Below are 15,133 nucleotides of genomic sequence, written 5' to 3'. Positions count from 1 at the left end.
TTTCAAGGAAAAAAGAGCAGATGGCATATCCAGAAAAATAGTCTACCTCAGGGAAGTTTGCTATCCCCCCTCTTTTTCAATATATATATTAACGACCAACCTATAAACCCACGGTCAAAAACCTTCTTATATGCAGATGACTGGGCAATGGCTTATCAAACAAAATCCTTTGATGACAATGAGAAGCAGCTCACAGAAACCCTTACAGTTTACTATAAGGAAAACCAACTAAAACCAAATCCCAGTAAAACCCAAATGTGTCTTTCCCATCTCAATAATAGCGAGGTGAGGAGAGAGTTGAATATAGAATGGAATGGTGTGAAACTGGTCAATTATCCAAATCCAACTTACCTAGGTGTTACACTAGATAGGACCCTAAATTATAAGCGACAGATAGAGAAGACAGCAGCTAAAACTCAAACACGTAATAATATTCTGCGCTGATTAACATCATCTCGGTGGGGTGAAAATCCACAAGTACTGCACACCTCTGCACTGGCACTCTGTTTTTCGACAGATGAGTATGCTAGCCCTGTTTGGGAAAGATCATCACATGTCAAAATTATTGATAAGGTTCTTAATGAAACATGTCGGCACATTACCGGCTGCATTAAACCTACAAAGATTGACCATCTATACTCATTGTCTGGTATTGCACCTCCTCACATCAGAAGGACTACATAGAGTAGAAACAACAACTAAATGATGAACGGCATCCTTTGTATGGACATGTTGCAGTACATACGAGGCTAAGATCAAGGAAAAGTTTTATTCACTCAGTGGAACCATTGGTTGATTCCATCAAAGCTACAAGGTCAACAATGCAGCAAGAACAATCTCCAGAGGCTCTGAACTAAAACGAATCTCTTTCTTCTGGCTTACATCTTGACTGGCAAAGATGGAAGACATTGAATAGACTTCGTTCTGAATGGGCAGATCAAAGCAGAATATGGCCAGATGGGGCTACACAGACAATGACAGCTGCTCATGTGGTGAAACACAAACCATGGATCATCTTCTGCAATGCTGCTTAATAGACATTAATAATATATGTACCCGAGAAGATTTAATGCAGTGTAATGAAACAGCTTTAAAGTATATTAGTCACTGGATGAGTGAAATTTCACATTTTATGTTTCTGTTTAATATTTCATGCAAGTGGCATTTTTGTCTTATTATGTTATGCTTTTAATCCCTATTCTTTTAATGTCTATGTCTTTAAATGTATGCATTTAATCATTTATATGCATACCCTTACATTTTCTGTAGTTTGCACACGAAATAAATTGGCTCAAGGTTAGAGAGGTTTTACAGAAAACGGTGGGAGATCAGGGGAGAACCAGAGGTTATCCATGGAAGCTATATAAGGAGGGTGTGAGCAGGGGAGTGAGAAGCAGGTTTTTTGCATGCAGAATTGTGAATGATTGGATGACCCCTTGTTCTGGTCCCTCTAGCCAAATGCTGAAACATTTCCCCTACATCGATACTATAAAATCCTTTAAGCAACGTAAATGTTTCTATCATATCCCCTCTTTTTCTCCTATCGAACAACTTTTGCAATCCACACACCTTCAATCTATCCTCATAGAGCACACATTCCACAGGCCACTCACCATCTTGGTCACTCACCTCTGAATCTTCTCCACTGCTTCCACATCACAAGAAACCCAGGGACCAGACTTGAGCATAGTAATCCAGATGTGGGTTTATACCAAGGCCTTATAAAGAGGAATTACAACTTTCTTACCTCTACTTGTTAATGTGTTCTTCACTAGCCAAGTAATCTTATGGGCTAATTTAACAACCTTAGCAATGTGTCTTCTAAACTTTAACTCTCTGTCTATCACCACCCCTAAATCTCTAGCTTCATCTATTTCCTGAGTACTGTGCCACCAATGTCATAAATGGCTTGTAATTTATTTATCCCAAAGCACATGACTTTACATTTCTTGACATTAAGCTGACATCCATTATCTTTTGCCCATACTAACAGCCTATTTAAATCATCCTGCAAGCTCTCCACATCGCCTTGATTAACTATTACTCTACCTAATTTCACATTATCAACAAACAACCGAATATTTCCTTTCAGGTTATTTCCTATATCATTTATGTACAAATTAAACAGCAATGGTCCCAGCACTGAACTTTGTGGCACACCACTAGTCACCTGCATTTGCCTCGATTCTGCCCCTCTATATACCACTTTTTGATATCTGTCTAGCAGCCACCCTCTTATCCACTTACCAGTGTCATATCCATCCCAATTTGTTCTAATTTGCATAACAGTGTTTCATGTGGTATTCTGTCAAAAGCCTTTGCAAAATCGTGTAGCCATTTCCTTTATCCTACTCAGCTGTTACTCTATTACAGCGCTTCCCAAACTGTGAGCCATAGCCCCATTGGAGGCTGTTAGTTTTGTTGAGGGAGCCATGAAATAATGAAATCAAATTTAAAATGTTTTAAGGCTAAGTAGATTTTTTTTTATCTTAAAAGAAACGTATTTAATTTTTATTATTATTATTTTTTTCTTCATATTTTAATGGAAAAAATCACACATTGGTGCTGGTTCACAAATTTTGCTTCCTGCGTATTTTGGCACTTAATGAATATTACCAAATATATGCCTATTCATATAAGTTTCATTTCAAAGGTATTGATAAGAAGCACAAAAAAGCTTACAAATGCAAAATCCTGGGCTCATTTAAAATGGCCAAGTTTTTTGCACTTTTAAATTAATGTTTCATTGCGAATTTCATTTCATTACGATTTTTTTTTTTCGACAGAGGCCACGAAATATTTTAATTTTTCCAAAGGAGCCTTTACACCCATAAGTTTGGGAAGCACTGCTCTTTTATAAAAAGTTAGTAAATTACAAGGCATGACCGACTCTTCACAAAGCATGTTGGCTTCATACAGTATCATATTTTTATCTACCCATTCTTGAATTCCCTTTTTTACCAATTTTTCTAATGCTTTTATCACCATGCCTGAGATACTGATTGGTCTATAATTTGCTACTGTAGTCTAAGAACCTCCCTTATGAAAAGGAATAATTTTGCCCTCTTTATACTCCCCCAGGAACTCTACCAGAGCTGAGACTTATAATTAAACAGCTTAGTCAAAGACATTCCCCATTCTCTTAAAACCCTAGCTGATATCCCATCTACTTCCACAGCTGTATTTATATTGAGATTCTGCATATACTAAGAACCTCCAATTCATCCACCACTGTTCCCACATTAGTGTCTGTCACATAGATTAAAGCAGTAACCTCACTAAGACAATACATGCTTACAAAGTATTCACTCAGTAACTCAACTATTTTATCCTCTTCTGTCTCTCCTTATGATCATCATCACTCATTAAGGTTAATCTTCCATAGTTATTCTTCCTCTGACTTGCCACATAATGAAAGAACTCTTTAGGATTTCCTTTGGCCTGCTCGACTAAATTCTACTCATAATCTGATTTTGCTTTCCTTGCCATGCTGGTCACCTTTCTTGCCTGAGCCTTGTACTGTTCATGAGTTTGCTGGTCACCTTTCTCTTTATATACCTTTCACAGCATTTTCTTCTTCTGCAGCTCATGTTTAATGATACTCATCCATCAAACTCCTACCTGATTTACCCTCCTTATCCGAGGTATACAATTTAATATTGCTTCTTTTAGATGGCCTTTAACTATATCCCATGCATGACTAACATCCTTACTATGCAGTGTTTTATGCCATGGTACAGATTTAAACTTCCCAAGAATGTCATAATCAGTGGCCTTTGCAGTTCCACAAGGTTCAATACTCTCCCACTCCTAGTCCCCTTCATCACATGATGCATTAAGTAATTATCTCTCAGCAGGTGTATAAATTCTATTTCCTTTCTGCCATGGGATCTTTCTTCCTTCCAGTCTATATCTCCATAGTTGAAGCTCCCTATAATAATCACTCGACCTGTACTCATTGTACTAATTTCGCGATGCATGTCTTCCAGATCTTCTGTATATACATACAGGGTGGTTCAAAATTCCACATACAAACTTTGAGGGGAGGTGTTCTTTCCTCTTCTCTCCCATAGTCCTAAATGGACCGTTGGGTCATTCATGGCTGATGATCTTTGTTATCCTCCTCCAATCATCTCGGTCTCTTGTTCATGATGTCAGTTGAGAAAGGGAGGAATTTGTCCATTTTTTGATGTTGTCAGTTCATTTTAATCGAGGTCGGCCCCTAACCATTGATCCCAGAACAATTCCTTCTACTGTTTGTTTTGGAATGCCATTAGCTCTCTCCACATGACCGAACCATTTGATCCGTCTTCTTCTGATGACCGTCAGAATATTTTCCCATCTATTAAATTAATCAGTTTCCAAACATTTTCATTGGTTTCATAAGCAGTATAGGGAATTCTCAAGAGTCTTCTGTAAGTTTTCATTTCAAAAGACAGGCATCTCCTTTTATCTTCCCTCAATAAACTCCAGGCCTCACAACAATACAAGAGGATAGAATTCACCAAAGTGTCAATTAGTCTTAGTCTGGTTGTGATTGCTATTCTGTTATCTCTCCACAATGGTTTTATCTTTTGTAGGGCCACAGTTGCCATAGCAATTCGGTATTTAATGTAAGTTTTGGAGCGACCATCTTGACTCAGCGTGCTTCCTAGATAAGTGAACTTGTTTACATTCTCAATTTGTTTATTGTCGATTTTTATCTTTATGGGTTCAATGTCTGATTTTGAAGTTATCACTGTTTTTGTTTTTTGCAGGTTTATGTATAATCCATATTTTTTTAATGTTCCAAAAATGCAGCTGGTTATCTCTTGTAATTCTTCTTCTTCACTTTCTGCCAGAAGATCGAGATTGTCTGCAAAACGTAAGTTGTTTATTCTTAGTCCGCCAACTACTATTCCAGTGTCATATTCATGAAGAGAGGAAGGGAGGTAGATAATATCAAAATCAACCATATTCACATAGTAAAGCATGACCAGAAATGCCACCTGAAAGTGGTAGGTGGCACTGTCTGCCAGCACTCCAGGTGAAGAATATTGGGATTTCCTCATTCAAGCTTTTGACGTCATATGAAGAACATGCGTCGTTTTACGAATGCTGAGATGGCAGACATGCACCTCGTTTACGGGTTAGCTGACGGTAATGGACGAGCTGCAGTACAAATGTAACGTGAAAGATACCCAAACAGACATATACCGCAAATGTTTGCACATTTACATCAGAATTTGTGTGACTATGGATCATTCAGGGATCGCAGGCATGATAGTGGGCGGCCACGATCGACGCGAAATCCCGCCATGGAAGAGGAAGTGTTGCATGTGATGGACAATAATCCAGAGACAAGCACACATGCCGTTGCCTCTGCTATAGGAGTATCTCGACCCAGTGTATTATGCATTTTGTACTCCTTACATCCATTTCATCTGCAACGGGTCCAGTTACTGATAGCCAAAGATTATCCTCGATGTGTGGAATTCGTGCAGTGGTTTCTGCAGAAAAATGCTGTAGACCCGGATTTTCCAACTTGTGTTTTGTTCACGGATGAAGCTTCATTTAGCCACAAAGGGAACCTCAATCACCACAATGCGTGGGTGATTGAGGTTCCCATCTCATGTGTGGGCCCCATGAGAACCCACACGCTGTGTGATCACATACTGCACAGCAATGCTTTGCCATTAATGTACAGGCAGGTATCGTCGCTGACTGTTTAGTCGGCCCATACCTGTTACCACCCTGACTGGACTCCCAGAAGTATCAGATCTTTCTGGAAGAAGTTCTGCAAGATTTACTGAACAATGTTCCAATGACTGTGCATCAGCAGATGTGGTGACGGGGCTAACACGACGGGGCTCCAGCCCATTTTGGCATTTCTGTGCATCAGTATTTGGACAGGTCCTTTGGGGCTCAATAAATTGGGCGTGGTGGACCCGTCGCATGTCCCCCCCCCACACACACACTCACCTGATTTATCAAGCATTGATTTCTTTCTGTGGGAGACCCTTAAAGCTATGGTGTACAAAAAGCCTGTTGCCTCTGACATGGACCTCGTGGCAAGAATCGGCATCGCCGCTGCTAATATCTGGGAAACTCCAGGTATTTTCGAAAATGTACGGCAATCAATGCATTGTTGGTGTCAGGCATGCATCACTGCTAATGGTCGTAACTTTGAGCACCTGATGTGAAACCATATTATGTATCCAACTTCTATGGAACTGTTCAATTACGCCTAATAAAGTTTTTTACACTACTTACTGCCTTGTGTTATTTCTGTATCTTTGTGTCCCTGTTAGTACCATCGGTGGCATTTCCGGTCATGCTTTCCTATGTGAATATGGTTGATTTTGATGTTCTCTACCTCCCCTCAAAGTTCGTATGTGGAATTTTGAACCACCCTGTATGTGTGTGTATATGTGTGTGTGTGTACACACACACACACACACACACACACATGCATGATGGGGGTCTGAAAAGTTCTGATAAACACCTAGAATAAAATGATATTAAAGCAACCGATATAACCACAAGAAAGAATACTAGTAGCAGAGTTATAAAGGTAACTTATGTTCTTATATCCTCGTATGTTCTTTTCTGTGGTTATCAGTTGCTTGCTTTAATATCTTTTTTGTTCCAGGCATTTATCAGAACTTTCCAGACTCACCCCCCCCCTTGTATGTGTGTGTATATACAGTATATATATATATATAGAGAGAGAGAGAGAGAGAGAGAGAAAGAGAGAGATGGGAGGCTGTAATATTCTGATAAAAATCTAGAACAAAAATGACTGGTTTGTGCAAAAAGGGAAAGACTTTTTTCTCAGAAGACTGCAAATGATACAGCAGCATTATAACAAGTGTAGTAGAACACTTCATGGGGAATATGTAGAATAATGTGCAAGTTCCATAGCTCTACCTCAGTTCTTTCATGTGATTATCACAACTCATGTGTGTGTGTGTGTGCACGCGCATACTTTTTTTATCTATAATAGCATTTCCCCACAGTCCAGAAACCAAACATGGAACTTTTTCAAGCCACCATTTCATGCCTCCAATAAGTGGGGGTGGTAGTGGTCTCGCAACGAGCAATGAAATGCATCTCCGACCAAAAGATAATCCCAAACATCTATGCCCGTGGTGAGATTTGAACCCATGACCTATTTGTTGGAGAGTGGGTATGCTAACCACTAAGCCAACTAGGCCAGAAAAATATACAGCCTCTCTAAGTTAAACGTTAAACCCTACTTTCAAATAGCATATTGTGTTTCCACTGAAGGCAGTGTAGTAAATTTTGAGAGTATTGCCATTACAAGCAAATACTTTCCTGTGCCAATCAGATCAGCTAGTAGACAAACCTTTGTTGCCTGATGAATCATCGCCATGCTTACTGGAGATCTGTTGCTAATTTGGTCTTCACACCAGCAGTTCCAGCCTCCAATCCTTCCTGCCCCTTCCTTCTAACCTGCAGTGTGATATTTTTCAAGAATGAGAAATACCAGTTTAGTATAGAAGATTGTAGAGAAAAAAAAAAACAGGGCAGTGTTAGCTCTGGACCAGAATTTCGAATCAAAGACTTTAGTGTACAAGTTGTTTAGTATTCTTCTCAACAGTGCCTGTTACATACCACTATTCAGACTGCCCCCCCCCCCCCCAAGATCAACCTGACAAAGGAGGGAAGAGTGTAAATAGTGGTATATTGTAGGCACTATTAAAGAGACTGGTCTCCAACTAACAGCTATGTATTTGAATCCACAACCTGTTAGTTGAAGAGTAAATGCATTAACCACTTGGCAACCTAGGTTGGCATACATGCAACACACACACACGCACCATAGAGTTAGACTTCTACACAGCGGGTAGAAGGCAAACCATAAGATGGTAGCTTGCCAAGAAGGCTTCTATGCCACATCCAATCAAATGCCCTAGAAAGGTAAAGAGAAATTCATAATTGCTTTTAACATTTCTAGATCATCTGTTTGGATATGGTAAAGAGGCATGCTTAGAAAACTGCAATCTTAGTTTTCTTTTCACTGTTTGCAAGAAATTTGCCAGCTACTCCTCAGATTTCTCCACCAATACTAGAGTATTCCAGGCACTCTCTGTACTTTCATCCAATTCAGCATAATTAAATGACCTACTCTCACTGACCACAAATCCTATTCTAAGCACTACTGATAAGAGTGCACTTTACTGATCTTCTTAATAGGACAAAACTTGTAGTGCATAATCATTCAATGCTACCAAAACACAGTCCTGTCTTATTTCTCAAAAGAATGATCTCTTTCTCTTCACTTTACCTTACTTTTGTCACCCAGATCTCTAAATATGAGCATTTTTGTATTTTTGTTCTAGGTGTTTATCAGAACTTTTCAGCCCTCACCCCTTAATCCTTTCCTATATTATTATTATTATTGATTAAATAGATTTGGATTCCATTGTATTCATGCACCCTATCTGTATGTTATTCCTAGTATTGTTCTCAACTGTACTGACGATGTCCTAAGACACTTAGGACGAAATATTTACGTATTAAAAAAAACCTATTACTGTGATTTTACGTGTGTTTATTTAGTCATGAATTCTCCACAGGTTTCTTTATATAACCAACTATTATTATTATTATTTGACACCTCCAGGGAGTCCAAGGACTCATCGAGGGAAATAACCTAATCTACAACTCTCCGTCCCCACCACTCAACCTCATCCACCAACTGCATAATCTACACCAATGCCATCTACTGTCCACCATCACTATTAACATTTTCACCGACGATCAACATCCATGCCCGTGGTGGGATTCGAACCCGCAGCCTTTTGGCTGGAGAGTGAATATGCTAACCACTCGGCCAACCAGGCTGGCTTATATATATAAGGCTATTTGTTAGCCTGTAATCAACTTCAATTGCACAGAGTTCCTTTGGATGTCACTTGTGAAATATTATTATTATCAGGGGCTACTCCATGGAATCTTTAGACTCATTGAGGGAGACCCTAAACATCATGCCAAGCACTATCCAACATTCAGACAATATCTGTCATATTTTGCTTTGAACTTTGTTCAGTCATGGCACCCACAAAGGACTCTGGAAACCCATTCCAATCATTCACCATTCTCCAAGCAAAAAATCTATTTCTAACACCCTTGCTAACTGCACTCTTGCTCAGTTTACAAAGATGGCACCTAGTTATCCCATCATCAGTTCTACCTGATGTAACTACCTGCTCTGTAAAATTTTCTCTATTAATCTTGTAACAACCCTTCAGTAATTTGTATGTCTCAATCATCTCTTTTCTACCTGTCAACCAATTTCTGTAACCCACAAATCTTCAACCTGTTCTCATAAGGTTCATTACATAGACCTGCTATTATCTTGCTCACTCGCCTCTGGACCCTCTCTACTGCTTCCTCATTACCAAGAAACCCAGGTGATCACATCTAAATGCAGTAGCAAATATGGAGTGTTATTAAGGCTCAATAAAGAGTAATAATAACCTGCTTGTAACCAAATAGCCAAGTAATCCAATGAGCTGCTTTAGCCACTTTTGCTATGTGCCCTCTACACTTCAACTCCCTATCCATCAACACTCCAAAATCTCTGGTGTTGTCACCAGAGATTTGTCAATTTCCCGGAGTACAGTTCCATCAATGTGGTATACTGCTGATAATCTTTTCACTCAAAATGCATAACCTTACACTTTGCCACATTAAAATGACATTCATTCTCCTTTGCCCAGACTGCCAGTGTATCCAAATGATCCTGCAAAATTTTAACATCATCTTTATTAACTATTGTTCTACCCAGTTTTTCATCATTGGCAAACAAATGAATAGTTCCTCTCAGATCCTTTCGTATATCAATCATTAATGTACAAATTAAACAGCAGCGGCCTAACAACAGAGCCCTGTGGCATGCTACTAGTCACAGGTCTTCTTCTTCTGGACTGTACTCCTGAATAAGCTACTCTCTGATATCTCTCCATCAACTACCCTCTTATCCACCTCACCAATCCTATATCCATCCTCATGTGCTGCAGTTAATGATTAGAATTTTATGTGGAATCCTCTCAAAGGCTTTTGCAAAGTCCAGCAGTATCACTATAAACCAATTACTCCAGCTCAGCTGTCACTGTATTATAAAACGTGTATTATCATTATACTGAGGCATGACCTACCCCTCACAAAACCATGTCCCCCCCTCCACTTCCATCTATCCATGCCTGTATTTTGCTCTTGACCAACCTCTTCAATACCTTGGCAACAACCCCTAATGTGCTGATTGGTTGGTAATTTGCTCCAGTCTTGAAGACTCCTTTATGAAATGGAACTATTTTCTCAGACTAACTCAGAGATGAAACTTAGATTAAACAATGCAGTCAACAGCATCAACAATTCCCTAGTATCTTCATGTAAAATTCAAGCTGGTATACCATTTAATACCATAGTTGTAATCACATCAAGGTTCTGTAACATGCAATGCACCTCAATTTCATTATCTCAGTGCTCATATAAGTCTTTACCTCTCTCTCATTACTGCAATATTTCCAATTGGATGATATACTCTTGCAAAGTGTTCACTTAGTAATTCTATTATTTCGCCATTAGTATTTATTAAAATCATTCTGCCATAAACATTTTTCCTTTTACTTGCAGTATATCAAAAGAACTGTTTGAGATTATCTTTGGACTGTACTGCTAATTTCCTTTCATATTCTGCTTTTGCCTTTCTGACAACAATGGTTACCCTTCTGGACTGTGCTGTATACTGCACCTTTAACTCCCCACTTGATTTATTCTCTTGACTCTATGTATGCAGTCTTCCCTCAAAACACTTCTTTACTACTTCCCATGTACTATCAACATCCAGCCTTTGCACTTTCACATGACATGACACTAATCCTAGCAATCTCCTAAGATTATTATACTTATCAGCCCTATAATTCTACATATTTAGCCCACCTCCCAAGCCAAGACCATATGATCACTAATGGGCAGCAATGTGGTCATATTGGTTATAGACATATTCTCAGATGTAATTACTAGATCTAGCACTCTCAAATCCCTAGTATATTCCATTACATGCAGTTTCAGGTAATTATTCCATAATAAGAGCAATAATCTGGCTAGCAGTGCCTTCTCTCATTTTGCAAGCAATGTAACTATTTTTTTTCGAATTTGCTCAAGGAGAACCATATATACTTAAACTAACTTTAGGCCATCATTAACATTGAGACATGAAAGTACAAGGCATCATTTCTGAGCTCTCATATTTTCTCTGTACCTGCTGATCTGTGTTAAATCTTTAATGACAGAAAATGAACTATTGTGTTAATGTAGAAACGTGCCATTTCAATGTTTGGCATAAACACACCATTGCAAACAAGAAGTAATTACTAATGATGTTACTTTATACTTCTAATATTATTAACAGACAGTGGGTTGCTATAACTTGGCAAAACTTTAAAAGAAAGTGAATAACCATCAATAAGTTATCCTCCTTTTTAATTTGTTAATAGAAATGCTGCTCATCACTCCCACTATATAAATTACTGATTACAGTGAACAACAAGTCAAAAACTTTTTTTTTTTAATTTCCTTCAGTGACAGTGGAATGCCTCTGTAGTGCATTGGGAAGAATGATGAAGCATGTGTTCTTTATCTGTGGAAAGACCTGAAGCTTGAGTTCTGTCTACAATACAAGCAACCTTTAGAGAGACAACTGACATTCAACTGAAGGTGATAGTGGTCTCATTCAGAGGACAGATTCTTCCTGTGGATCTGACAGACACTGAAGAACGCATGCAATTAACAGACATAATATACATGCCCTCCCTCCTTGCCTCATCACGATTTCAACCAAACCAAATAAGTGAGAATTTTTTATGTAACTGAATGCATAGAGTTCAAAAATTTGTGTAAAAATAATTGTACTGCTACCAGATTTCAAAGCAATTATGATTAATACACCAGATTTTAATACATTTTTGAATATAAATGTCTTAAAAATTATTGAAAATTTCATTGTTGTTCATCTCTTGCGTGACATTTATGTAATGTCTAGAGCATCAAAAATTAGTCCCACTTTTCCATACTTAGTATATCCTGATGTTAACTTTCGACCGAATACCACGTTAAGTACTGGCTGTGAGAAACTAATACTGTAACTCTTGTGGTAAAGTCCATTTCATAGTAAATGGAGAAAAAAACGAAATGCTCATAAACATTATCCAATGGAATAAACTTTATATTTTCCGTTGTCGTTAATGCAAACAACTAAGTATATTAAACAATCACCATCAGTAAACTACTCAAAACTATGTGAGCAGGTATTGCCTCTTGCACAGAACTCTCGTAAACACTTCCACGTGTATCAACTTAGGCGCTATCATGATCTCGGAGCTAAAAATCTAAATGGCAAGCAGCACTGACAGGAATACTCACTACATGTATTGCAGTTTTATAATTAAGATATGGTAACTAGATACTGCGATTCACAATACACACAACAGTGAAATACTTCTAGAAACGTACCTCTTTGATTTAATCATATTCAAATCTTCCTCTAGAGCGTCAAGAAGAAGAAAGGTATCTTCCGCAGGCTCATATATGTAGTTATAATCTTCCGTTTTCAAATGAGAAAATAATGGGGTTTCCATATTCAGATAAAATCACAGTAAAGGCGTAGGAACTAAAGAATAAGTATACTGCATTCAGTAAATTTCTATTACTCTATAAGCCAATAAATATACATTTCTTGCAAACATACATATACAATAAATTAATCTCTTTCCAGAAAACTCATTCACTAGATGGCAGTACTTCGTTTAGACTAATTACAACGATAATTATTATTATTCCTGATACCTCCAAGGAGTCCGAAGACTCATCGCGGGAGGACACCTACAACTGTCTCCACACCTAACCTCTACTACGAATCATCTCCATCAACGCCATCTACCGCCCACCTCCAACACCACCATAACTAGTAATTTTTGTCTGTAAATTGCGTGTGTTCTGAAGGGCCGATTTGTATGTATGCGGGATGAAAAACCCGAGTTTCCGGGAGAAAAAACCCTGCTACCTCCGTATAATGAACTTCTTTCTCCTGAATAACATCATCTAACGCCTTTTATTCCCTTATAACGAGTAGCGATGCCATTTTAGCCCTTATTCTATCTTTTGAGGAGTGAGGGTGCAATTCGTTCTCCACAAGTAGCCAATTAAAGATAGCTAGCCCAAGTACTTACAAGCAGCATCCGATCAGAGGCGGATCAAGCGGGTATCGGACTTGGAGGACTCTAGGGCCCCGAACTTCAAGGGGCCTTGAGCGTCAACTTTTCCATATGTAGAAATTATTCAAAAATTTTTTGACTGTTCCTGTTTCCACTTCATCAGGAGAAAGATCTCTCTCTGTCTTAAAAAAGGGTAAAAAAACTACCTATTATAAGAAATACGATGTCAGAAGAAGAGTTAAACAGTATAGCGCTAGTGTATATGGAACAAGAAGTATTAAATAACATTGAGACTTCGAAAATAATTTATGAATTTGCTATAGAAAAATCGAGGAAAGATTTTAACATTTTACTCCTTGACATGATGTTTAGGGCTTCCCTCGATGAGTCTAAGGAGTCCTTAGAGTTGTCCGTAATAAAATAATAATCATCATTAGGCGAACCTAGGCAATCGCCTAGGAATGTTAAGACGTCGGGGCGCTAGATTTTTTTTTGCATAGTTCGAGGAAAAATTACAACCTTCGAAAAAAAATTAGTGAAACCTTGATTAATAATAAAAAACTGAAATAAGTCAAGGTGCTCGCTGATGATCCTACATTATTTTCGCCTTTCTCTATTTCTTCCACTCCCCTGCTCTTTGTATACTTAACCTCAAGTGCAGAGATTTTTCCTCCTTCTGGCATCTGTCCCAAGATAAGCGGGGAAGTTCCGGGGTATCGCTCAAACTAACAATTCGTGGTCTCGACTAACCGATTCGTCTCACTTCTTATCTTCGTTCCCTATAGACTTAATTCTGTTGATTTTTAGATTAAACCCTGTTTTTGCAACTAACGCCTAATTTTGAACAAGAAACAGTTAGACTTTAAAAAAAAAAAGGAAACAATTTATGTATGAAGCAGAGGATGAATTCATAACAGATTTTAAACAAAAATTTAAGGTAGATTTTTATTTTTCAATCTTTGATACTGCAATTGCATATGTTGATAAAAAATTCAAGGACATGTCTACAATTAACGAAAAGTTTGGTTTTATTTTAAATGTATATGAATTTCAACACATGATAATTCTAGGGCGAATTCCAGTAGAGAGAGACAATGTATAGGGGCGCCTAAATTTTCCTTTCCTAGGGGCATCAGATACTCTCGGATCGGCCCTGATAATAATAACAACAATGACGACGATGACTTAAATATATTTCTTTCTTTTTTCTTAAAATATTTTATTTTGATGTAATTTTAATTTTTGTATTTTTTTTAACGTATTTTATGCCTGATGATATTATAAAGAAAAGTATATTGCAAAGTTTTTAGATTAAAATATCAAATCACATATTATGTATGATTTAATTTATCACATTTTCTGCTGTTTATCAAATCTCTATTTTCAAGATGAACTTTCCCAATTTTATAATTTTTTTTTATTGAAACGCATATTGTAATCTTTTACTTTTGAGGTTTCATGCATTAAAGATCTTTACCTATTGGTGGTTTCAAAATTAAGACTTTTGTTAAGTCTTAATTTTGTTGACAGAACATCGTGATCAGAATCCATATCAATTTCTTCAATAGTTTTACATTTTAGAATGTTTTTGTCACATATTCATTTCCCTTATTTCAGAATATCTAGAAATTTGCGTTGATCGCCTGTAAGCACAAAATCCAGTACCTTCCCCCACTGACCACTTCATAAAACAACTTCAAATACTTGCCTTTTTCCATTTTTGGAAAAAGGAAAGTATTTGAACAAATGGAAAAACTCTTTTCCATTTCAAATGTAACACAATTTCTTGCATTGATGACCTCTCTTTCCTCATGAAAATCACCCAAAAAAACACTACTCTTTAAACTACTCTTCCTACACGTTTATCATCATCATCAAATTTCTGGTATATATCCTCAAGGGAATTTACA

At 37.7% G+C, this 15,133-nt stretch overlaps 1 protein-coding gene across 4 annotated transcripts in view; it reads right to left on the bottom strand.

The window, feature by feature from the left end:
* The window catches only part of HemK2 (HemK methyltransferase 2), an 83,819-nt gene extending 70,920 nt beyond the window's left edge, over window positions 1-12,899 (bottom strand). For all 4 annotated transcript variants that reach the window (XM_090404837.1, XM_090404835.1, XM_090404836.1 and 1 more), the window contains exon 1: window positions 12,523-12,899. In XM_090404837.1, coding sequence (XP_090260963.1) covers window positions 12,523-12,647 — 125 coding nt within the window. In that variant the 5' untranslated portion in view covers window positions 12,648-12,899. The remainder of the gene's footprint in view (window positions 1-12,522) is intronic.
* Window positions 12,900-15,133: the final 2,234 nt, after the last annotated feature.

This window comes from Typopeltis vanoorti, chromosome 15, assembly GCF_054136105.1.
Source record: "Typopeltis vanoorti isolate ZY-2024b chromosome 15, IOZ_Tvanoo_1.0, whole genome shotgun sequence".
NCBI classification, from domain to species: Eukaryota; Metazoa; Arthropoda; class Arachnida; order Uropygi; family Thelyphonidae; genus Typopeltis; species Typopeltis vanoorti.
Note: the sequence above shows the minus strand (reverse complement) of the source record. Positions and strands in the feature narration are given on the sequence as shown.